Source organism: Gastrolobium bilobum, unplaced genomic scaffold (genome assembly GCF_033153095.1).
Source record: "Gastrolobium bilobum isolate Gb01-03AN ecotype WA unplaced genomic scaffold, APGP_CSIRO_Gbil_v1 utg8041, whole genome shotgun sequence".
Taxonomy (NCBI): Eukaryota; Viridiplantae; Streptophyta; class Magnoliopsida; order Fabales; family Fabaceae; genus Gastrolobium; species Gastrolobium bilobum.
The window spans coordinates 466,787-493,034 of NW_026897652.1; the positions used below are offsets into that span (position 1 = coordinate 466,787).

The following is a 26,248-nucleotide window of genomic DNA, read 5'->3' on the forward strand; positions in this document are numbered from 1 at the left end:
GAATTTGAAATTAAACAATTTATATTAAGGCTTTAATGTTTCTAAAGTGAATGTAGATAAGTTATTTACATTCATTCCCAAAATGACGTCGTTTTGGGTAAAAAAATTAAAAAATTATAATGAAAAGGACTATTATAACCCTGAAATAAATTATAATTATATATATTATAATTACATCGTTTTGAGCTCAATGTAGATAAGTTATCTACATTTACTTTAGAAAAAGCGAAACCTTTATTTAAATATATTTATCTTGAACCTTGAATTTGTCAACGGAAAATCAAGTCAGTCTTGGTTTAGACCAAAAGCAAGTTTGGGATAAGAATTAAGTTTGAAACGTGGTTTATGTAACCAAACAATATACTTTCTTCGTCAATATCCCGTTTGATATCCAAAATGCATGTTTTGGGTGGTTTAAATTTAAACTTCCTTCCAAACACACCATTATTCGATAGATGAATTAAGGGGCGTTTGGTTAAGGAGAAATTTTTTGAATACTAGGTAAATGTAATTGATAGGGAAATGGTAAGAAAGTGAGATAAAGTGAGATAGATAGAAAAATGTAAAAAAAAGTTGTTTGATGAGAAAAAAATTTATTCGGAAAATTAGGTAACTCTATGTTTGGGTGTAAGTAATATATAGATGGGAAAATGTGTGCGAGTTTACAAAATTAACCTTCACTTTACAAAGACAAGCTTCTTTCTTCAAAAAAACCAAGTGGCGGGGGGGGGGGGGGGGGGCTGCTCACCACACAACGAGGGTAATTTGGGGAGCTTCAATTTTGCACTTTTCAATTTAGATGGCTATCACCAAAAACCCATGTCCAAGTTGGTTTTTTGAATAGTGCAAATGCCCATCTTTCATAGACCAAAAGGAGACATGCCATGCAAATGGGATATATGGGCAACTTTGCAAACCTGTGTACCAAACGAAGACAAGCTGGATTGCCAAGTTCATTTTACTAGCAAAATTATAAAATCTCTTGAACCAAACAGGGCCTAAGAGTAAATTTATTGAGTCTCTAACAAAAAAACACGATTCCCATTTTTGTTTCTTAAAAAAAAAAATAGACTCGAGATCTCTAAAACATTTAAAGTGGATCTATTTAATTGAAATCATTGTCCATTATAAATTTAAAAAGATCCATATTATTCTCTCAAAAAGACTAAGATAAATTCATTTTGAATTTCATAAAAATTACAAGACTAATTTTTTTTTTATAAAACACTAAAATGGAAGTCATTACTCCATGGAAAAGTTAGTGTCAACCCTGAATTGTCCTCCAATATCGAGACGTATACCAAACTGATTCTAGGCGTAAATCTTCCAACCACAAAAGACTCTTGAAGAAGTGCATTTGCGTGAGCTTTTTCTTCAACGTGTTAGAAAAATAACTCTTGACTAAATCAGTTGGACCATATCTTGAGCTCCCTAATCCAAGAGCATTATTAAATAAGAAAAACATTTCTTGTTGACAATTTATTATACGCAACAACGAACTCATTTTTCGGCTTTGACATCGAAGTGCATGCTAAGGTAGAAATTCAGATTGAGATAATGAAAAAAAAAAAAAAAAAAGAGTTTGGCTTCTCAAGATTTTCTCTATTCTGAATATAAATGTAATTTGTTCTAGATAGGCTATAGCAAGACAAATTTACTTAAATGTCACGTCAAAAAACAATTTTACCAAACTGTCACGAGGGCAAGTTCGTCCAGAGCAGTAGCGAACTTGGTATGCTGATGTGTCAACTTCCTGGTGGTGTCAGAGTTCGCTTCTGACACAGGCGACCTCAATTGAAATTAATGCCTCACCTGCCAGGCAACGTGGCTTGCATGCAGCAGAGGTCGCTTGTGTCAGAAGCGAACTCTGACACCACTAGGAAGTTGACACATCAACATATCAAATTCGCTACTGCTCTGGACGAACTTGCCCTCGTGTCAGTTTGGTAAAATTGTTTTTTGACGTGACATTTAGATAAATTTGTCTTGGAACAGTCAGTTCATTGGGCCTGCTGATAAAATTCATATAAAGGGTCATATTTAAAATAAAATGAAAATTTTAAATCCTAGAAATTTTACTCCGGTGCACATCATACCGGATGAAGAGATAAATTTGTGTGGACCCAAGAATGTGAAGTGAGCTTTCAAGAGTTAAAAAGGAAGTTGACTACAGCTCCGGTATTAATATTGCCGGATCCTACAAGTAAGTTTGTGGTGTATTGTGATGCTTCTAAGTTTGGGTTAGGCTGTGTGTTAATGCAGTTCCGTCAGGTGGTCGCTTATGCTTCTCGGCAGTTGAAACCGCATGAGGAGAATTATCCGACACATGATCTTGAGTTGGCAGCCGTAGTGTTCGCATTGAAAATTTGGCGACACTTTCTATGCGGGGCCGATTTTATTGTCTACAGTGACCACAAAAGTCTAAAGTATCTGTTTGATCAGAAGGAGCTAAACATGAGGCAACGCCGATGGGTGGAATTTCTGAAGGATTATGATTTTGAATTGCAATATCACCCTGGTAAAGCCAATGTAGTAGCTGATGCTTTAAGCAGAAAGACGCTTGGTATGGCCAATTTGATGATTTCCGAGTATAACTTGATTGAGAAATTCAGGGATCTCCACATTCCTGTGAATACAGAAGATAGTCCACATTTATTGACTACTACGGTAGTCCTGAATTCATTAGTTGAGCGGATTAAAGAGGCTCAATTGCTTGATGAAGAGATTCAGTCTATGAAAGAGCAGGACTTTGTGTCCACTGATAGGTTCGGTCTTAAGTTTTACAAGGATCGGATCATTGTTCCAAAAGGTCAGATGGTAGATGAGGTATTAACTGAGGGTCACATGGGTAAGTACACTATCCATCCTGGTGCTACCAAGATGTACCAAGACTTGAAACGGAATTTCTGGTGGTCGGGAATGAAGAAAGACATTGCTCTATTTGTGAGTAAGTGTTTGACATGTCAGAAAGTTAAGATTGAGCATCAGAGACCTTCTGGATTACTGCAGCCCTTGGATATTCCGGAATGGAAATGGGTCAGTATTTCTATGGATTTTGTAGTAGCATTACCGAGAACTCAGGCTGGTTTTGATTCCATCTGGGTAGTTGTTGACAGATTGACAAAGTCTGCACATTTCATACCAGTTAAAACGAGTTTCTCCACAGAGCAGTTGGCTCGGATATATGTAAGAGAGATTGTGAAACTTCATGGTGTTCCTGAAAGTATCATTAGTGATCGGGACCCTAAATTTACTTCTAGACTCTGGGATGCAGTGCAACAGGCCTTCGGTACACAGTTGAGGCTGAGCACGGCTTATCATCCCCAGACTGATGGTCAGACTGAGAGGACTATTCAGACCCTGGAGGACATGTTGAGGGCTTGTGCCTTAGAGCAGGGAAATGCATGGGATAAATATCTTCCTCTAGTGGAATTTTCCTACAATAATAGTTATCATGCCAGTTTGGGCATGGCTCCGTATGAAGCTTTGTATGGCCGTAGGTGCAGGGCGCCTACTTGTTGGTCAGAAATTGGAGAGAGGCAGTTATTTGGGCCTGATATGGTCCAAGAGACTACCGATCAAATTATGATGATTAAGGATCGATTGAAGAAAGCACAGAGTCGCCAAAAGAGTTATTATGATGCAAAGCATAGACCCCTTGAATTTTCAGAAGGGGATCATGTATTTATCCGTTTGTCTCCGACTACGGGTGTTGGGCGTGCTCTAGGAGTGAGGAAGTTGAGTCCTAGGTTCATTGGGCCCTACCAGATTATGAAAAGGGTCGGACCTGTGGCTTATCAGCTTGCCTTACCTCCACATCTGTCAAATTTGCATAGTGTTTTTCACATCACTCAACTTCGAAAATACGTGCCGGATGAATCCCACATTGTACAGCCGGACAATATCGAAGTAAGAAAAGACTTGAAGTTTGTTGTGGGACCGTTTAAGGTTCTAGCACGTGATGAAAAAGTGTTGAGAAACAGGACTATTCCCATGATCAAGGTACAATGGGAAGGATTGACTCCTGAGGACGCCACTTGGGAGCGGGAGAATGAAATTCTCCAGCGATATCCTGAGTTTGATGTCAGGTATATGTATATTTGATATTTGATTTTGTGGGCAAAATCCTTAAAAGGTGGGGTGAATATAATGACCCTAACTGATAAATCTTAGTTAGAGATTTAATTTAAGGATTTAAATGCCATAATTAGATTCAGTGAGCGATTTCGAGTATTTTGACTGTAATCATGACTATGTTATGAACAGTGCGTTCTGCCGGAGAATTTACAATTTTGTGAATTAACCGGTAGAGCTTAAAATGAGCAAAATAATTTTAGGAACATAATTTGAAAATTCTGATGACAAATATGAGTTCAGAACGAAAAATTGTATAGTCTGGCACTTTCCGTGAAAATCTCGTGAATAGTGTTTCTACCGGGTATTTTGTACTGCTGTTTAAGCAACCGGTAGAGTCCAGAAATAAATAATTGATGAAATAAGAATAAGAAAGTCCAATATATGCCAAGCAAGTCAATATAGGCCCAAGAAAATGATAAGTGTATAAGTGTTAAGTTTTAAAAGTAAATAAAGTACAATTAGTGATTCACAGTGCATTTCGTCAAAAACGGTGCAGAAACCATACTGTGAATTATGAATATTGTTTTGTAACAGATAAAAAATTAATGTAAATGATTTTAGAAAAATAAAAATATGTTCGTAGTTTTAAGTTAGTTCCGGGTCAATTTAAGTTAAAATACGCGATAGAAAAACATCTGTTAAAAAAGGCCACATGTGCTCACCTTTTTAAGTCACTTAAGCCTCATTTCCAAATAAAATTCTCTCTCCTCTCCTCACTCCAAAACCGAGCTGCACCAGGAAAAAGGGGGGGTTAGGGTTTGTTTTTGATTTTGTTGATTCTCTTTGAATCTTCCACCAAATCTAATGACCCACCACATGAAATCGATTAGGAACTACTCAACGAATCCATTGCACCTATCCATTTGAGCTATAGTTGAGTGTGTGAAGAGTTATTCCTCCTCTCATTTTCGAGTTACTATTCATTGGAGGAGAAAAAGTGAGTTTTGATGAAGTTTGGCTTGGAGATTGCTCTCTAGGCTTTGTACAAGTGTTTAGAGGTAAGAAACCTCTACTTCCATGATATTATTTTGATGAATTAAGTCATGAAATCTATGAGCATGTGTGGGTAGGGAATAATTGATTTTAGAAATTGAAATTGATAATGGTTTGTTGTTGTTTAGGAAGTTATATGTTAAAGTAAGCATCAACATGTAATTAAAAAAATTGAAAAGCCCATGGTACTTCCCTCCCTAGGTTTCGGCCATGATGAGTCACATAGGGTGCATGGTGCAAAATTTTATTTGATATATTTAGAGTGTCTAATGTGTTGGAGTGAGTAGGAATTTGGTAAATTAGTGTGAAGGCCAAAGGGGGAAAAATCCTTTGTGTCTTGACTCCCTATGTTTCGGCTATGGAGAGTGGTGAGGGACTTGATGTCCCAACATTAAGTTGGAACAATATGGAAACATACATTTGTATGTGTAAGTTACATGTAATTAAAAAGAAAAGAGCCCTTGCCTATTCCTTATAGAGTTCGACCTATAGGGTATTTAGGGATATATTTTGTACATTTTATTTTAAATAAAATGTGTTGTAATAAATTGTATAAAAGTGATGAGTTTTGAAGAAAAGTAGCATGATTTATGTTGAAAATTCCTAAGGGAATAGTTGATTAAATTAAAGAACACCAACGGTTATAAAGGGGTCTAGACTTGTGTATTGGCATAGGATTGGCAAAAATGCAAAGAAAGGAAAATAAGCGATAAAATGTATGCTTATGAAATAATTATGGTATTGCATCATTTTATTGATGCATTGTAAATTTTCTCTAGGTGTGCCTAGGGATTGAGAAGGATCGGAAATCTCTTGAAGTGATAAAAGTAACTTGTTCCACAAGTAAGCGTATTGGTAAAGCTTCAAGAGGTAAGCTCTATGTTTAAGGAGTCTTTTCCTGCTTGAGTGCTCCACCATGGTTAGTGAACTATGGTTGGACTGTATGACTGTGATTTAGATGCTTTGTATAGATGCATTCATATAGAGTTATTTGATAACATGATATGTTTTGCTCTGATATGACTTCTGTAATATGATTTCTGTAACAATCTCTGGCCATTGATTGTATAGTACCCGGACGTCCGCTTTGGGGTCCTCCCTCGGGACTGATGGTGTACTCCTCTGATATGTCTGGTTCCGCTTTGGGGTCCTCCCTCGGGAACACGTGCGTTGATTTCCGCTTGGGGTCCTCCCTTGGGAATGACGACGCACATCTCTGATATGATATGGATATATGCTCTGTTCTGTTATGATATCTGTTATATGTTGTATTTGTATACTCTGTATCTGAATTTCATGCAGGAGTGAGCCAGGGGTATGGAGAATTCTCTATAAACCTGGAGCTTATTGAGATTTGTAATCTCACCCCTCTTTGGGGACACATTTTCAGGGGCCCAGATTTCCGGTGAGTCCTCACTAGGCAGGGACACGACACGTGGCTGAGGCAGTTGACAGACCGGATTTTGAGTGGCTGTAGGCTACTACCTTTTTGGAGTGTTTGATGTATTCTAGTATTTTCGCATTTGATGGATCATGATATTGATCCTTTATTTTGTATATGGCCTGTATATGTTTTGTACATGTCTATCAGTTTGATGCATGTACATTTGAGTATTCAGGAACGTTATATGATGATGTAGTATTCAGATAGGTTTATGTTTTGATGGCATGCTGTTAGATTTAGTGGCACGGAGCCATGTTATGCATGCGCCCATGTATGGGTATTTGATTATATTTGGATATCTGGTATTTCTGAATTGATATGTGGTATAAACTGTTTATCAGGAAATGCTTCTGAGTGGGATTGGAAAATCCCCAGTTGTCCGATTTATAGAGGAAACTCTGCCCGATTTTCGTTTACGCCGAGTAAGAATTAAGTTAGAAAAAGAAAAAGTTAGCTCATATTTTTGTAAGTTAAGTCTTCCGCTGTTTCTGTTTGTATCATATGTATGTTAATTGAACCGGCTCGAGACGGGGATGTTACATTTATGGTATCAGAGCAGTTTCTCTAGAAGAGCCTGTGAAATATTGCATGAACTGTTCGGGTTGTTATATTCTTGAGTTTTTCTTGGAATACTATGATATGCATGTCTGATCACCGAGTGTGAGCGTAGCTAACTCATTCCTTTGTGTGAAATATGCAGAATTATGGTTCGCCCAAGAAGGACTTCTGATCCTCCTATTGACCCGACCGATCCAATATTAGCAGATTTGGCTAGACCCCGACTAAACCAGCGGGGAAATACTTCACAGCCAGATCCAATGATAATGGCCTTAACTGAGATGCAACAAAATATGGCTGCAGCTAGGCAGCGAGAGCTAGAAGTGATGATGAAAGCAAATCAAGATTTGTTAGAGGCTAATAGGTTGGCCAATCAAGAAATGATGGCAGCAAGCAGAATGGCGAATATTGAAATGATGAGATTACTCTTGGTTGAGGTGAGGGCGGGTGGGCAAGGTCCACAGCCACAACCTTTGCAACAGCCACAGCCTGAGCCACAACCACAACAGCCTGTTCCTCCTCCTCATAATCCCATTGTTGTGGAGGGTGAAGGAAATAATGATGTGAATGAAGAATCTAGTCACAGGGGTGGTGTGGCACAGCCAGCCACTAATAGAGAGCAAAGAGAAAGAATGCTAAATGCCTTCCGAAAACATGCACCACCAAATTATAAAGGAGGCATTGATCCTATTGCTGCAATTCAGTGGTTAGAAGAATTGGATCGCATTTTTACTGTCATGGAATGTGATGATCAGCAGAAATTGTTGTATGCTTCTTATATGTTGCAGAATGATGCAGCTGATTGGTGGAGAAATACCCGTCTGCCCTTGGAATGTCAGGGTTATGCTATTACCTGGCCTTTATTTGAAAGGCAATTCTTGCTGAAATACTTTCCGGCTGAAGCCCGGATAAGGAAGAAGGGTGAATTTGAAGAACTAAAGCAGGGTCAGATGTCTATTGATGAATACTTGAATAAGTTCAATAAGCTGGCCAAATACTCTCATTTCCAGAGAGCTCCACCTACAGAAGATGACTTGATTTTTAAATTTCATAGAGGATTACATGATAACATCTCTGAAAAACTTGCAGGTGACTCATTTGATACTTTTGCTGCACTTGTTAAAAAGTGTAAAAATATTCAAGAATATTACAGAAGGAAGCATAAGGACCAATCTGCTCCTAATTCTGGTCCTAAAAACACCTCTGGGAATTCTAAAGGAAAAGGGTTGCAGGTTAGACAGTCTGATGGTAAGTTCAAAAAGGCGGGAAATTCTAAGCCTGGAAATATTAAGCCTGCTTCTCTATGTGCTACATGTGGTAAAGTTCATGCAGGGGTTTGCAGAAAAGAGCAAAGACTGTGTTACAAATGTGGCCAACCTGGGCATTTTATTAGGGACTGCCCCTTTAATGGGGGACAGGTTTCTACTATTCAGGCCACTCCGGCTCCTATTTTGGTTGAGGAACCATCTCTACCTCTCCCACCTCCAGTTGCCCGAGTATATGCAGTGACTCAGCAAGAGGCTGAGAGGTCAGCTAGTTTGGTGCGAGGTATGATTTCTATTCGTGATGAAATGCTTAGTGTTTTGTTTGATTCTGGTGCCACGCATTCTTTTATTGCTGATTATGTAGCTGAAGCATTTGGTCTGCATGTGAAAAAAATGAAAACTCCTATGCGTATTGTTACGGCTGTGGGAAGAGTTTTTAATGAAGACTATGTTTGTGAAAATGTGAAATTCAAGTATGAAGGCAGGGAATATTCTGCCGACTTTATTGTCTTGCACCTTGCTTCTGTGAATTTAATTCTGGGGATGGATTGGTTGTCCAAGTACTGTGTGAAGATTGACTGCTGCAGTAAAACCATTTATGTCTCATCTCATGATGAAGAAATGGAGTCTCCTTATTTGTTTGTACTTCAGGTGGTAAAGGCCTTGAAGGAAGGAGATTCCGGGTATGTTTTATTGGGAGGTCTGGTTGGCGTCAACAAGGAGCCACAAGTTAAACTCCCTTGGTAATCTCCTAAAGTTAAACCAGATTGATTTGTCAAGAAATGAACTTGTGGGAAGAATACCCACAAGTTTTGGCAATTTTCAAAACCTGCTCTACATGGATTTATCCAGCAACAAACTCAATGGAAGCATACCTATGGAAATCCTCAATCTCCCTACTTTGAGCAATGTTCTAAACTTGTCTATGAACTTCTTGAGTGGACCAATACCTCAAGTTGGGAAATTGCCTAGCGTTGCCTCCGTTGACTTTTCTAATAACCAATTGTATGATGGCATCCCCAGCTCATTCAGCAATTGTCTGAGCTTGGAAAAATTGATTTTGTCCCGGAATCTTCTTTCAGGTCCCATTCCAAAAACTCTTGGAGATGTGAGAGGCTTGGAAACTTTGGACCTCTCTTCCAACCAACTCTCAGGATCCATTCCTATTGAGCTTGAAAATCTACGTGCCCTTAAGCTTTTAAACCTCTCTTACAATGATCTAGAAGGAGCTATTCCTAGTGGTGGAATTTTCCAAAATCTCACTGCTGTCCATGTAGAAGGCAATAGAAAACTCTGCTCGCATTCCTTATGTGTGCCTCATGGCCATGGAAGAAGAAATGTCCGACTTTACATCATCATAGCCATTGTGGTAGCGTTGATACTATGTCTCACAATTGGCTTGCTACTATACATAAAGAATGGAAAAGGGAAGGTAACAGCAGCACCAGCTTCTGAACTGCTAAAGCCTCATGCTCTAATGGTCTCTTATGACGAGCTTCGTCTTGCAACTGAGGCGTTCAACCAAGAAAATTTAATAGGAATTGGGAGCTTTGGTACAGTATATAGAGGCCATTTAAGTCATGGAAATACTGTTGCAGTGAAAGTGCTTGACACTCTAAGAACTGGTTCTTTAAAGAGTTTCTTTGCAGAGTGCGAGGCTATGAAGAACTCAAGGCATAGAAATCTTGTTAAGTTGATCACATCATGCTCCAGTGTTGACTTTAAAAACAATGAATTTTTGGCTCTGGTCTATGAGTACTTGTGTAATGGGAGCTTGGAAGATTGGATTACGGGAAGGAGAAAGCATGCAAATGGAAATGGGTTGAACCTTATGGAGAGACTGAATATAGCTATTGATGCTGCTTGTGCATTGGATTACCTGCACAATGATAGTGAAATTCCTATTGTGCATTGTGATTTGAAGCCCAGCAACATTCTCCTGGATGAAGATATGACTGCAAAGGTTGGAGACTTTGGATTGGCTAGGTTGCTGATTCAAAGATCAACTCATCAAGTTTCCATCAGCTCCACTCATGCCCTTAGAGGTTCAATTGGTTACATACCTCCAGGTTAGTAGCCTCATAGCTTCCTCTTCAATTGAATAATAGTATACAACTTGCCAAGTTAAATCTCTCTTCAAAATTTTTTAACTCATTCAAGTATATATGGCCATAAAAGAAAACAACTATATATCTTTATGAGATCAACTCTTATGATTTAAGTATAAATCCTCAATAAAAATATCTAAGTTTCTCTATTCCCTCTTTATGAAACTTTTAATACACACTCTGAAACATGAAATAATTACTATTGTTACTTCTCTCATGCTTTTTTTAACAAATAAAGTATTTGTAATAATGCAGAGTATGGATGGGGAGAGAAACCATCTGCAGCTGGAGATGTATATAGTTTTGGGATAGTGTTACTAGAACTCTTCTCTGGGAGAAGCCCAACTGATGAATGCTTCACAGGAGGACAAAGCATAACAAGATGGGTGCAAACAGCATTCAAAGATAAGACTGTGCAAGTCATTGACCCTCAGCTGCTATCCCTCATTTTTCATGATGACCATGCCAATAGTTCCAATCTACAACTCTCTTGTATGGAAGCAATTGTAGGAGTTGGCCTTTCATGCACTGCAGACAATCCAAATGAACGCATTGGCATTAGAGATGCTCTTCGCCAACTAATAGCTGCTAGAGACTCTCTTTTGAAACTCTGAATTATTAAGAAGAGTCCTACTAATCCTACCAAGCGTAACTTTCAACTTTCAATAAAATGAATTGTATCCAGAGTGAAGGTTGGCACCGTATGATCTCTGCTGCTATGCTTAGTTGAAATATGACCAAAGAATATATAATATATAATACTACTGTTACTGTAGATCAAAGTGATACTCTTGTAGACCACAAACTTTGAATAGTGTATTAATAGATTATCAGCCATGTCATCTGTGGATCTGTGATAAAACTCATGTATTGCCATAAAGAAGGATGGTGGACTTGTGGCACACACTTAGTGCAAACAAGATGATTATTAATGCTGCTTAGTAAATCAAGCAATAAATATAGTTCATTACGTAGATTATTTTAATTTGTTATGTATAAGTGGTTAACAATTATAACATTATATATTATTAATAAGTTAAAATAAGTTGACATTTTGAGTTTTTCAAAACTTATCTTTGGAAAACTTTGTAAATAAAATATTTTAATCTAAAAATAATAAATAATGACACTGCATTAAAATATAGAAAGCACTTTAAAGAATAAAATTCAAGTGATAATAAAATCCTAATATTCATACGTTCTTTTGGATAGATTTATGATAAGTACTTATTTGATGTCTTTTATGGGGGAATTGATATAGAATGGCTTATGCTGAATTTGTGGACTCAATAAAAATAGACATGGACTAAACATCAAAGTCTAGCAAAGTATAACATTAATGTTATTACAGCCCCAATATATCAAAAGGATTTGATACAAACACTGTAACAGCTTGATTTCAAAGAGATTGAAATGTAATTAATTAAAAGTATAAATGCACAACAACAAAAAAATCAACATTTAATTGCAATGTTATGAAAAACAAGCTAAAGAAAAAATAATTAAGATAGTCAATCATTCATGCTAAATTAACTAGAAATCATGTGCCAAACTGGAGTTTCTAGTGACTCAATAATGAACTTGGGGCCATCTAATCTTCCCAAACAAGTTATGCAACTATAATGCCCTTTATTTGCAATTAAACTGGTAACGCATCAGCAGTTTATACTATTGGAAAGATATTAAATTTAATTGAAGCTTCAAGAAGGACCTCTTATTTGAATAAGTTCCCCCAAATAAATTTCCAAAGTCAAATGTCAAAGAATGGAATAGTAGCAGTATTGGCTCATCATAGCTGCAAGGTTAGAGATGGCCCTCAGAATTAAAAGATTACATGATACAATCATGTAGGGAAAAAATTCTATATAAAATGTAAAACCAAAACAGTTTTCATACTTAACACTTTGGAAACATTCAGGTTACTTGCTTCATAGTTTATTACAAAACAATTCAACCAGTTACTGAAGGATTCACTAAATATAAGTAAATTGCTTTTTTCTAGTTCAAAGTAAAAAGAAAAAAATGCTACCTCTTAATATATTCAAACTTCAAATGCATGCAATGCTCTTGAAAACAAACTATGTAATTCAGTACAAAAAGAGGGTAATCAAAAGATTAGGCGATCCGAATGCCAGATGTAGGTTATTCCAAAAGCTAAACAAAGGCAGTACTAGCCATCACCATCTAGGTGAAAAATTCCAATCTTTCCAAACATCAAGAAAGAAAGAAAGAAAGAAATTATAAAAAATAAATCTAACTCAAAAATTTAAACTGTCAAGTAAAGAATTTTATATTACACAAAAGTCCATTCAACTTAGAGGATGGAAAATACACTATGCAGCTATACTAATTTGAAGTGTTCCGTTCAATGCAGATGGATAAACCCATTTCCATTGACTTGAACAAACAAATTTATGACAGAATAATTAACTACTTGACCAAGAAATATATGGGTTTTTTGACCTTTTATTTACCAAAAAAAGAAAATTGACCTTTTCACTTTCAAGCAACTCAAGATTAAAAGTGAAATGATATGATGGACATGAGAAATTTTTTTTTCTTGATAAAAAATGATTGTATGTGAAAAACAAAGGCCTACAAAAGATTTAAATTGCATTACTGAGATATGATATTAGGCCTTTTTTTCCATGCCTATTTTTTTCCAACATTATTGTATCACAATTTCAACTCACTTTTATTCTTTATCCCTTTTATTGAGATCATAATATAAGAGGAGTAGGTAAAATAGATACGAAAAAAGATAGGTATAAAATAACTCAAATTTGTAAGATTAAATATTTAATTGAAAACAATTTGAGCTTAAGTGAAAGAAAATAAACCTCACAAGAATTTTGTGAAATTTTGAAGTACATTTTTTTCTAGTTTTCTTGAGTTCCTAGAAGTTTTCAAAACTCAAAGAAGGATCAAATTGGTCCAATTAACAATTTATAGGCATTTTTGACAAGTAATAAAATATTTTTAAGATACAGGATATGAGAATTAGAAGTCTTATACTTAATCTTGAGCATTGATCTATTTGTATCCAATGACTCACATTACTAAAAAATTAGAGCTGTTAAATATAAGTGGGATCAATAATCAAGATTGAGAGTGTAACTTACACTACTGTAAAATGATCCTAATCCTATTTTTAAATAGATGAATTGAAATCTAAGCAAAAAGGGTTACTTTTACAATCGAAACTTCTACGTACAGATATCCCATTTGACAAAGCAAGGTGACGAAAACAAATATAAAGAGAAAAGTTAAGGGAGGTAATGAATGGACAATGCCTTGACATCTGAGCCTATGATAATATAGCATAAATGGATGATGGATGATGAATTTATATCAATATAAATTTAACATGTTTTATATTTAGGGATTTATAACAATAATGTTACTTATAAATAATGTGGGTTTATGTAGACCTAAACTGCAAAGAAATAAGTCAAAATTATGACTATAGAGACCTACTGACTAAAAGGCTTAAATAGGCCTAGACTAGACTTTTCATTTTTTAAATATAAGCTATTCTAATAAAATAATAAATCAGACTAGACTTAAAATAGTTTATATAGATCTTATCTAATTTTAAGTTGAAACTTGACCCAGCCCAAACTATTTACACTCCTAGACATGTTTTGAATTGCAATTTTATATAAGAATTTATAATAATAATAATAATAAGTAAATATTCTATACATGTTACGAATGTTCTTAAATTTAAATAAAATTTTAATAATAATCAAAGGAGAATATTTAAAATATAAAGGCTAAAAAATTTAATATTATCAAAATATTATGTTTAATAAATTTTAAAATAATAAATTTTAAGATTAAAAAATAAGAATGCATGATAAATTTAATTAAGGAATTAAATTATTCTAAAAATTGTGTACTTTAATTTATACATTTTCTCCTATTAGTTATTTTCTATATATATGAAGAGTTTATTGTTTAATAATGATCCCTTGTATAAATAGGATTTAAAGTCTCAAATAAGTAATACAAATAATTATTTGAAACCTTATTATGCTAGACCGCTTAATTCTCTACATTTATTCACTTTATTTTCTTGATTCTTGTCGGTGAGAGATAAAAATATTATTTTTTTTATTTTATAATATTATATATAAGTTTTTGAAAAATTGTTAGGGAAGTGTATCTTTAATATAGAAAAAAAAATAAGAAAAAGAAAAAAATTGTCTAATACATTTTAAATTCTTATTTTGTTATAAAATATTAATAGCTTTAGAGAGAGAGAGAAAACCTTGTTTCATTTTATTTTCATTACAAAATCATGAAAAAAAATAATTAATTTTGGATTTAACAACCCTAATTACTTCTTTTAGACAAATTAAATCTCCTACGTGTCCCAACCTATGTGAGAAAGGGACCCACAAAAAATAAAATTAATCCCAAATCAAGCGATGCAAAAATTATTTAATTCTGCCCCTAAGATTTTCTCTAGGATTCTTATTTTATTTTATTTATCAACACTAAATAGAAGGAGACGTAATATTAAAAAACTTCATCTAAAAATGTGAAGACAAGAAGACTTTTAGAAAGAAAGAAAAAAGTAAAAATATGACTCTATAAATGTAGGGGGGGGAAAACTTGATACATAAGGTGCAAAAATGAGGAATCTGAGTCCAATAAATGCATAAACCCTAGGCCTAACTAATAAATGTGTTTTTTTTTTTTGTGGGGGGGGGGGGGGGGGGGGGGGGGGGTTGGTGGAATAGAGTATAAACATAACCTAGATTGTGTAGCATTACTTGTTACATCTATATAACTTTACATTATAACGAATTAAATAATAGCTTAATACATCTTGTGACCCAACAAAAGAAAGAAAATATTAGGAAAACACAGCAAAATCAAAATGAATTACTGAAGAAGAAAAGACACCAACCCTGTTAACTGTTAGTGAAGTTACATGAGATTTTAATTATGACTGACACAGGAATGTTGACAAAATGACCTTGATTACCAAACAGCCCAATCCTCCCAAAGCTGGCAACAGAGCTGTTGCTGGTTGCATTAAAGATCACAGACAAGACTTGTCTCTCCCCATTGGCAAGAGAAAAGTGAGTTGGAGACACTTTTACTGAAACCCCATATGGAGAACTCCAACCAACACTATAAGTTTCATTTCCAGCAATGTTTTGGATTGTTCTCCGTACTACTCTAGATTGGTTCAACCTTGCTATTGTGATTGAGGGCAAGTTCAGATCAGGGCCATATACAGTAGAATTATAAATCCAACAGTTTTGACCAGTATAATTTAGCACTGCAGGAGCCGAACCATTGATAGTACAAAGAAATGACATGTAATCATCATAACCTGCAAAGAAAAAAGATTAACCATATCTAGAATTGATGGTCCTAGCTCCACCATTGTCAAATGTATCATAGGTACATATCTAACCTAAACCGCAATTATTGCTAATTTTTCTATGAACATTAGAACATTCATTAACATGATAAACATAACGATTCAAAAAATAATAATTTAAGTGACTTACTTGAATCAAAAACCAATCCCGGATTTAATGCAGCAGTAGCATTCACAAAACCACTTCCCATGTCAAAGGGAGTTGCTGGAGATTGGTTTACATCTAGGGAGGCATATGATCGCTGAGCCATTATTGGCCTCCCATTGTTGTCATATAGAGAAGCTGTGGTGGAAAGTGCAGATCCAATGGCTGCAGGGCTGAAATTGGGAAACTTTTGCTTAATTAGTGCAGCAAGACCAGCAACATGAGGTGCAGCCATGCTTGTGCCAGACATCATAGCAAAATTCTCACCTGATGGAACAGTGCAGATCGCATATTCAAACTTCATTATATGGACATGCATAATAAATTAAAATTCCTATTTCCTTGTATAAGATGTTATGTTTTGTTTAACTTGAAAGATAACAAAATAACACCTTAACTTCTCTATGTTTTGTTTTCAGGTGAAAACCTGCTTATGTATCTACAAACCTAGAAATTCAACTGAATCAATGGAGAGAGAACTCCAAGCAGCCCATATAAAACTTCCAGGAGCAACCAAATTGGGTTTCAAAATGTCAGCTTCGTGAGGAAGGCTATCCTGTGGATCTGGTCCTCTGGCAGAGTAATACATAACCTCTGGGGCCACATTACTGTAGTTTGCTTTTATCCCACCACAAATGCTAGCAACAGCCCCAAATTTAACAACTTTATTTGAAGCCGAATCTATTTCCAGTGAAGAATTGTAGTATTGGAGTAATAACTGTCCAGTTGAAAGAAAAGTGAATAGTTGGTATCAGGGTAGCATTCTCCATGCAAATGTAAATTATATAGAAATAAGTTGACAGTTGGCATATAGCCAAACTTGCGCCTTGGTTTTTATGTAGACAACACATAGATGTTTTGACATTAAGTACTTAAAGAGAGAATCAAAGCTGATATACATATGCTCTAAGTGAAAATACAAGCCCAAGGAAAATAAGAGGAACAATATGCATGCGCATTTAATCATGCAATCATGCATAGAGAAGGGGTAAAATAGATAATGCACCTTGGAATCATTTGCAGATGGAATAATTATTCCGGGCATTTTCATTGGAACTGGATTAAGTTTAAAACCAATCACAAAAGGATCCAGGCAGAAAACAACACCAGCCGCACTAAGGTTCATGGCTGTTTCTAAGGCCTGTTTGATGGTGGAGAGCCCAAGCACAAACCGGGCTGAATAGCTACACATCAGGAGGTTTCCCTTGACCAAATCCTGATTGAATTTACTTGCATCTTGACACTCACCAACATACATATCCCCAGCAACTGTTGTGTCATTGTTCAAAGCATGCTGTGCATGAACCAGTTTATACATTGTGTTCGCAGATGTGCCAGCTGGAAAAGGTAATAAAACACAAATGAAAAAATTCGATAATAAACAAATATCAATAGGCATACTGATGTAACATTATAATTCACATGTTAACAATTGAATCAACTTATCACTCACGGAGTAACTTCATCAATGTAACATGATTAAGGAACAATCTTAAAAGCAACAAGAACTGTTTGTCCAAATTATAGTGTGTGTCAACGTTATGTCTTGGATTTCTTGTTCTTGGCTAGGGTTTGTCATTTAGTGAAAGATAGTAACTTAGTGTATTTTCAATCAAAAATAGGAAAGAACGAGAAAACACAAGCATAGCTAAGCTTATACTCATGCAGTGCAAGCACCATAGGAAGACCCTAAATAAAGGGCAAACCCCAGCGCACAAAGGAGGGGAGATGGTCGATAGTACGTAGTCTTACCCTTATATTATGAAATGTACTTGTTAAGGAATTCACATAAACAAGGAGAAAGAATGGAAAAGAATGAACTTAATTTAGTAAATCTCCCTCTGCTAGCAAGGTTCATGCTAAAGAAGAAGATGAATAATATTGCAACACTTAGATGAAGAAGATTCCAACACTGATAAAAGTTATGATTCTTCTCAACCTCCCTCTCTAGAGAATTCTCTAGCCCACTTCCTCAACAACAAACTCTCCACAGACCCATAACTGCTCACTCATTTCCTATGTTAAACTCCCACCTATTTTCTTATTCAGTTACACGACATTTAAAAATATCCAACCCAACCAAAAAACACCTTTTTCAACTAATGCTATTCCTTACCTTTACGGTCCAAATTCTGCCCCCAGCTTAATTATTCTCTTATACATATGAATTATTGGGGGGTTTCCTTACACATTAATAGCATCCTAAATATAATAGGGAAAATTGCAAAAATGGTATTCTTGGTGAAAATTGTTGGGTATAGCTCATCCTTCGCATATAGATGACTACACTTGTTGGCGAGGTCAGCAGATAGCCAACTGGGGTCCCACTCTTGTAACAAGTGTCGGTGAGGAAAATATAATACAGACAAGCTGGACGTAGCCTACATTGGACGAACCAGGGTAAATAGTGTGTCCACTCTTCCTCCCTTTCTCTTTCTATTTTGATTGTGTGTGTGTGTGTCGATATTCAACAAAAATATTGCCACAGTATGAACTATTAAACACTCAAATAGTTAAGGATGCTCAAAGAATGGTTAATTTTTCCAAAATTGAATATAGTTAACCAGGAATTCCAATTTGCAATTTTTCCAATAATTCAAGCCCAAGAACCCCACCAAAGCAGAGGACTGCCAAACTCCAAGGTCCTAGCTACCATCATCCACATAGAATGACTTATAACTTTAGTAAGCCAAGACCATTAAAAAAGAATTTGCAACCTTCACCCTGCTCTCCCATGTAGAAGTTTCTGTTTTTGCACAGAAAATATTTCCAATCAGAACATATTATACTCCTAATCTACTCCTAAAATCAAAATTAATAAAAATAAAACAAAACAAAAAAAATCCCAAATGATTGACTCTATATATTTTTCTCTGAATCTTTATCAATAATGAATGACAACACTGGAACCTTATTGAAGCTCTTGACAATGAGAATATTCCGAAGAGGGCATTCAATCATTAAAAACACATAATACCCAATTTCTCTGGAGAGTTAGGCTAAAATAAGGTCATAGCTAACCAGGATTAGAGAAATAGAATTTTACGTGCAAGTCCAACTCCAGGTATGGTCACGTTATTTCCAAGAAATATGGAGTTGCTATAAACTCGATCATGAGAGGCGGCACCAATAGTAAAGATCCATGGACTGAAGGAGGACATGCTCATAGGTGATGGTCCAGTATTTCCAGCAGCTTGCACTACAAAAATACCAGCTTTTACAGCTGACAGCAATGACATGTCTATTGGATTGAAGAAAGTTGCAATACCAGCAGGACGCCTATTAGGAGTGGTTGACAAGCACATTATGTCAACCCCATCCTGAGCTGCCTGTAAACATTTAATCATACGATAAGCCTTAGCAGAAATGTAAAATTGTGGATGCAATTTATAAACAGGGAAATTACTAGCACTTTACAATTACAGTAATTTTTTTAACTATTAAAATATGAATCCCACTCTATAAAATGTGTTCTTCACTACAACAGAAGTATATGAAGTGAATAAACAAGCCAACAAGTGTTATGTAGTTAACCAGGCGTTTACATTAACACTGCATCAGAGGAAACAACCTCTTTGCAAATATATAAGGGTGAAGTTGTGTACAATGATTGCCTTCATCCCTATCCTCATTACTCGGGGTTTAAAGGGGAGTTGTTTGGTTTCATTCACTTACAGTGCAGCTTGCTTCTCTTAAACCAATTTTAGTGATGATACATCTAAAAGTAATTTTGATCAAAACTATCCAAACAACATTAATTCTGCCAATGCCCACCCAAACACAGGATCATCCAAAATCAAGTTGCAAATACCCAAACAGACGTACTAGACGAAGGAAGACATAAAGATGATGATAAAAAAGAAAAAAACATGTAAATGGAAAGTACAACAATGTATCATTTATCTAGATATATACCTGATCAATAGCTGCAACAATATCTGCCGCAAATCCTCCAAATCTCCTGTATAATGCCTTGTAAACAGCAATGCTGTAAGAGATTGAAATTGAACATTCATAAATGTTACACAAATAAAATAAAAAACTAATTATGCTCACATTAAATGATTAGAAATCCAGGCTCAAATAGACACACTGTTACCTTTTTTTTTCCTTGAATAAAAAAGATACATACACTATTTCTATAATCTATCAAATGCCAAATAACTTATTAAACGACAAAACTTGATGGTCAGAGTGAGAAGGCCAAGTTATGTGGAGATAAATTCTATGGAGATGAAATATTCCACGGGGCACAAAAAAAGATAAGTGATAGAGACCAAGGAAGAGAAAATAAGCTGGAGCTTATGACACAACATAGGGGAAATTGATCAAATTATGGGTTAATGTATAGAGGGGAAAAGACAACAGAGGAGTCCAACTCCTTGTACAGATATCTATTCTGGGTCAGAAACTGGCCATATAATTGAAGGAGTTTTCTTTCAGTTTTCTTGTGGAAAACCATATAATTTTAGGGGACAAAATATTTTCTTTTCACTTGTAATAATCACAATGCAAATATTATTTACAGACCTTAAATGTTCTAATGCACTCTGACATAAATATGACTTCTAAACAGCTTCTATATGCACAGACCACAGACTTACTTAATACATAGAATAGAACCAGGAATCCTGCCAAGTAATAAATACCTAGACTAGAGGTCTAAAATTTTAAACTGCATTTATGTTATCTTGATGCTCAATGCAAGGAATCTTCATTCATATACTCAGCTTTAGCACCTAGTCAAGCACTTCCCTGCGAAGCAAAAGGCATTAAGGTGGGTGCCTCAGATAAACTAATATTTTTCTTTAACCAAAGATCAACCTTCTTTCTTTTTCCCATTGTTTTTCTCAAATCTGTAATTGTTCAAGTCTTATGGTCCATTCTGTCTCATCTTCTCTAATTATTTTCCAGTCTTTTAACCGTTAAGTTGAACCTCTTCCCCCATCAACTGCCCTGATTGCACTTCCTTTCATCAATTTTTCACAGCACACATTTTATAGGTAAGATTATAATCTTATGTGATACTGGCTGGCACTGTAAACCTTCACCATAGCTTTAATTTTTTAATATTCAAATCAAGACCGGTCCTCTGATGGCTTATAAGTTTGCCTAACAACAATAGCAAAAGTTACAATCATGGGATTGTATGAGAAAAATAATTCCAGATTTCACTGTAATCCCCACTTTCAAGTTTCAAGTATTATGGAAGGAGGACACAACAAAAAGTTAAAAATAAATTGCTAACTTCTACAAAAGTTATAGTGATCAAATCTGTGGTACAAAAAAGAAGAAACCATAAGCAGCCCCAGTTAAGCTTAACAGTACAAAATAATACACATAATTTATGTAGTACTTTTGTATGATCTGTCCACACTCCAGCTACAAGTTTTTTGTATTATCATGATGGTAATGATTTGAAAGAGTATAAGATGAGACGAAGCAGAGTGATTTAAAACTCCATAACCTGTATAACTATACATAAACAGATAAGTAATGACAAGAACTTTTAACTTATAAAGTTCCAGATTAGTTACTGTGAACGAGGAGCCATCCCACTAGCATTTCCAAAATGATTCCCAGCAACAACCACTGGAATTCCATGGTTTCCTGCTGCAACAGAAGCCGTGTGCCTGTATATTATAGATACATTGGAACGGAAATTTAGTGGATAAAGAACTAAAATTAATAAGTTTTAGTTTAGTGTTAGACTTAATTAAAATAACTACTACATTAATTTGATTGATAGTATGACATGAGAATATAGGTTCATTTTCAACTTTCAAGCACTGGCTAAAATCACTATGGGCAGTTGCAATTCCAAACCATCACTCAACAATTAACTTTTATAATTCAATAGTATTGAAGCTAAAACGAACAGGATAAAAAACTGATTCACGTATTCAAAATTCTGATGAATAGAAGCTAGAAAATGTTTCATCAACGTTCAATTAGAGAAAAGAAAACTTAAAAAAGACAATGAAATCACACAAAAGCAGATTGATTGATATCGCCATTGCCCATCCAAATAGGAAATGGACAAAATGGGGAAGAATGGACTAAGAGTGACCAATTATGGTTAACAAGTATTACCCATTTTGGAAATGCTAAATACTTACGTGCCATGGCCATCAGCATCAAAGGGAGAATCATAGTCCTGAGTTAAATTAAATATTCCTCTGGTTATCGCAGATGCTGCAAAATGACGGGCCCCAATAAGCTTCCTATTGCAAGAACCAGATGGAAAATCCCGAGTAACCTCACAGATGCCAGAAAACTTAGCAGGAACTGGGAATGGATGTTCAGATTTATCATCATCAAAACTAGGGTGTGTAGGATCAATGCCAGTGTCTATAAACCCAATAGTGATTCCTTCTCCAGCGGTTTCAAATCCACCTGTTTGAAACCAAGCTCCCTGTGGCAAACCCAAAAATTGTGGCGTATAGGTGGTTGCAGTTCTTACAGTAAAATCCAAAACAACATTGGACACTTCTCTTCTCCTTGATAGCTTGTCTGCCTTCAAGATTAATTGATTTCAAAAATCAAGAGTAAGTTAGTTGCAGTTTATCAATTCACAGATAAAAACAGTAAACAATGCACAAACAGAACCAAGCACATATTTCATAACAGAATAAGGAAAGAATCATGATGTTGAAAATTAATATCATATCTGCTGTTGGGTAACCAGCACAGCAAATCCATTAATGAAGTAATGATAGCTATAAAGCTTCAGATATTTCTCCCCTTTAAACACCTTCTTCAACAACGAATCATGAAATTGAGCAATGGAAGAGCCATATCTCCTATCTGTTTTTGTAACATTTCGATATCTGAAAAAACCAAAAGAAAAAATTACTCCAATGAATGTATTTGTTTTCACAAGCTAGTTCAAAAATCAAAAAAGCAGGAAAAGATAAAAAAATAAAAAATAAAAATAAGTATGATACAAAATACCTAGATAATGATAAGTTTTTCAAGCAATTTATCCATGACTTATTCAGATGATAAGCAATCGTTTTAACAAATGTTCATCATCATAACACAAGTATATAACTTACACAAGAAGCCTCAACCCCAATGAAGAAGAACTATAAAGCTAAAAGCATATGTGATTCAAAAGGAATGTAATAATACACATTCTATAAAATGCAGCCAAAAACTTCGTATACACCCACTTTGTAAACCTTCAAAACAAAGATAGCGAAAAATAAAAATAAAAAGGATGGGGTACCTTGGTTTGTGAAGTGTAGTTCTCCAAGAAGAACCATGTCTGAAGTTATTACCCACTCTGTTCAACTCATCATGATAGTGAGAAGCAGGAGCTTGTCTCAGAGTAACAATGTACACAGTTGTAGTTGCATCATGTGAATCATCTTGACATAAGGAAGGTATTACAATCATCACCAAGAAACAAAACACAACTAAATATGCACAATATATGTTCCCCATTTGGATTTAGGAATGCAAAGCCCCACCAAAGTATGAACAAGGAAGCAGTGTCTACCCTCAAGTGCAAGACTTGACCTTTATTAACATTTACAAAAAGTGATTTATTCAGTGTGTTATTTTGGAGTTTCTTCTAGACCCTTGAAATAAAAGTGCAAAGTGAAGCCAACCCAGCACTATGTTAATAAAGGTCAAGTCTTGCAAAGTGAAGCCAACCCAGCAGTATGTTAATAAAGATAAAAAGCAGGGTACTTTTTTTCTGAGAGAGGAAGAACGCACTATGTCACTTTTGAGGGAAGGCCTGGCAATGGCAGTGGCAGCATTAATAGCTGAAGTATGGAGAATCTGAAACCATCTTGGGTGTTGTGAAAGTGAAAGTGTGAAGTTGAACGTTTTATAAATTCAGATTTCACACGACAAAAAAAATAGATGGAATACAATCAGAAGATGAACATTTTATTTTAGGGATCTATTAATCTCACTTGCATGATATAATTATCTCATGTAATAGAGATAAAATTATGGGGTTCACTATTTTTTTCAAAAAAAAAATAGTCGACCCCATTATTTTGTCTCTGTTGCATGAGATAATTATCTCATGCAACATGAGATAATTATTTCCCTTTATTTTATGGGTAAAGTGTGTGCAAAGGAGGTAAAGTTTTGTCATTTTAAATGATGTAAAGTTTTGTGAAAGAGAAAGAGATAGATAAAGGAAAAGAGAGAGTTGACAAAAAAAAAATGAGGAGTCTTTTTTGTCCCTAACAAAAAACACTGTCTCCACTTTAGTCCCTCACAAAAAAAATTAGTCAGTTGGTCCCTAATGAATTCGAAGTGGACCGATTTAGTTGAAATCGTGGTCTCTCACAATTTCAAAAAAGACCCATATGAGTCTCTCAAAAAGACTAAAATAAGTCCACTTTGAATTTGTTAGAGACCAACTGATTAATTCTTTTTGTAAGGGACTAAAGTGGGGGACCGTGTTTTTTGTTAGGGAACCAACAAAAAATAAAAATGTGAGTCCCGCCGCCTCTTTGTGAGAGTGAAAGGATATAAATTGTGTCATTTAAAAGGATAAACATTTTTCTCTTATTTTATTTAGTATTTTATGATATTTGCTAACTTAATTATTTAACTATATGTTTAATAATAATAGTTGGTTGTAGTGAAAGTAAATTGTTGTTTTTGGTCAATTTTATCTGCGTGTGTTTAAACTTTAAATTTTAGATTCGTCATCTTAAAAAGAATTTTACTTAACCATCATCTTTAATTTAAGGAATTAATCTCACAATTATGTCTATAGAAATTATGATATTGGAATAATGAAAATTTAAAAATAACTTAATATTTTATTTCAGTAGTGAAAATATTTATTAAGATGACATTCATTTTATTGGATTTTATACTGACTTTAAACTACAAATTAATATATGTTATTGGATGTCATGTAAAATTTTACTAATTTAATTTTTATTGGATTTTATACTGACTTTAAACTACAAATTAATATATGTTATTGGATGTTATGTAAAATTTTACTAATTTAATTTATATTTTATAATTTAATTTTATTTAATTATTAATCACTTAAATATTTTGTATTTTATTTTGTTTTTAAAATAATAAATATATGATGAATAATTATATGAATATAAAAATACAATCTATGTAATAATAAAATAATATATATTTTTACCAAAAATAATAATAATTTATTCATCATTATTACCTTCATATAATATATGAAAATTATAATTAAATTATAAAAGATTAGTTATAAATGCGATAGTGCTTTCCTTATTGTATCACTCCCTACTATATAATGTATATATTGAAGATGGAATATTCCTATATCAAATCTAAATATAAATATAGTATTTATAAAGGGAAGCACTCAGTGGGCATGTAAGAAACTATTGGAAGGTTGAAGCTTGAGCTATGTCCAGACATTGCCTTCAACCAACATTCAATTAGGTAATGCTTTTTGCCTGTGCCTCAAAGAAAGTGGACACATTATGGTTCGGTGGCATATCAAGTGCCACTGCCTTTGCGCACATGTCATAGCAATAGTGAGCAAAAAGTGTTCTCTCATTGCATTCTAAAATTGCATGTTTTTGGAATCTTTTGCTTTTGTTGATTAGTTACAATTATGAGATCCATGCATGCCTCAACTAAGTTTTCTTCTTTGATAGTTATTTCTTCTTTGGTAGTTAAATTGAAAACTTTGATTTTGAAGCAGGATTATCATATTTTAATAAATATTTTGTTTTCGTATAAAAATTGTTATTTATAAATAAATTGGTTAAGATATAATGTAAAATACGTAAACTAATAAAATATGTCTTTCTAAAAAGTATCATGTGTATGTCCGTGCTTTTATTGTTTAAAAATTAAAATAGTGATAACTGATAAGGCTCTTTAATTTAAAATATATCTTCAATTGCTTATTAAAATTGAAGATATATTTATTTATAATTTAATTTAATTTAAATTACAATGTAATCTTAATTTTTCAAATTTAAAGGCACTCTTATTTTATAAGTTTAATATAGACTCGTTATTAAGAAATGTTTTCGTGAATAATAACATTATTTGTCAAAGTGGTAGGCTATGGCACCATGACATCTTCATCCACTCTTAATTTGGGAACAATATTTTCAAAGAGTTGATAAATGCTTCTTCGTGTGGTAAAGGAACCTGATTCTACCATCATAGGTTATCATCTCAGTTGGGAGGTAGCGAATTGTCACA

General features: G+C 34.6%; 1 protein-coding gene and 1 pseudogene across 1 annotated transcript; one reads left to right on the forward strand and one right to left on the reverse strand.

The window, feature by feature from the left end:
- Positions 1 to 1,803: 1,803 nt before the first annotated feature.
- On the forward strand, positions 1,804 to 11,399 carry LOC133309051 (receptor kinase-like protein Xa21). Its single transcript, XM_061509790.1, has 3 exons — positions 1,804 to 1,946; positions 9,121 to 10,466; positions 10,761 to 11,399. The coding sequence occupies exons 1-3, from the start codon at positions 1,804 to 1,806 to the stop codon at positions 11,117 to 11,119; spliced, it is 1,848 nt and encodes a 615-aa protein (XP_061365774.1). The 3' UTR covers positions 11,120 to 11,399.
- A 4,028-nt stretch (positions 11,400 to 15,427) lies between these two features.
- LOC133309052 (subtilisin-like protease SBT2.2) lies at positions 15,428 to 25,554 on the reverse strand (annotated as a pseudogene).
- Positions 25,555 to 26,248: the final 694 nt, after the last annotated feature.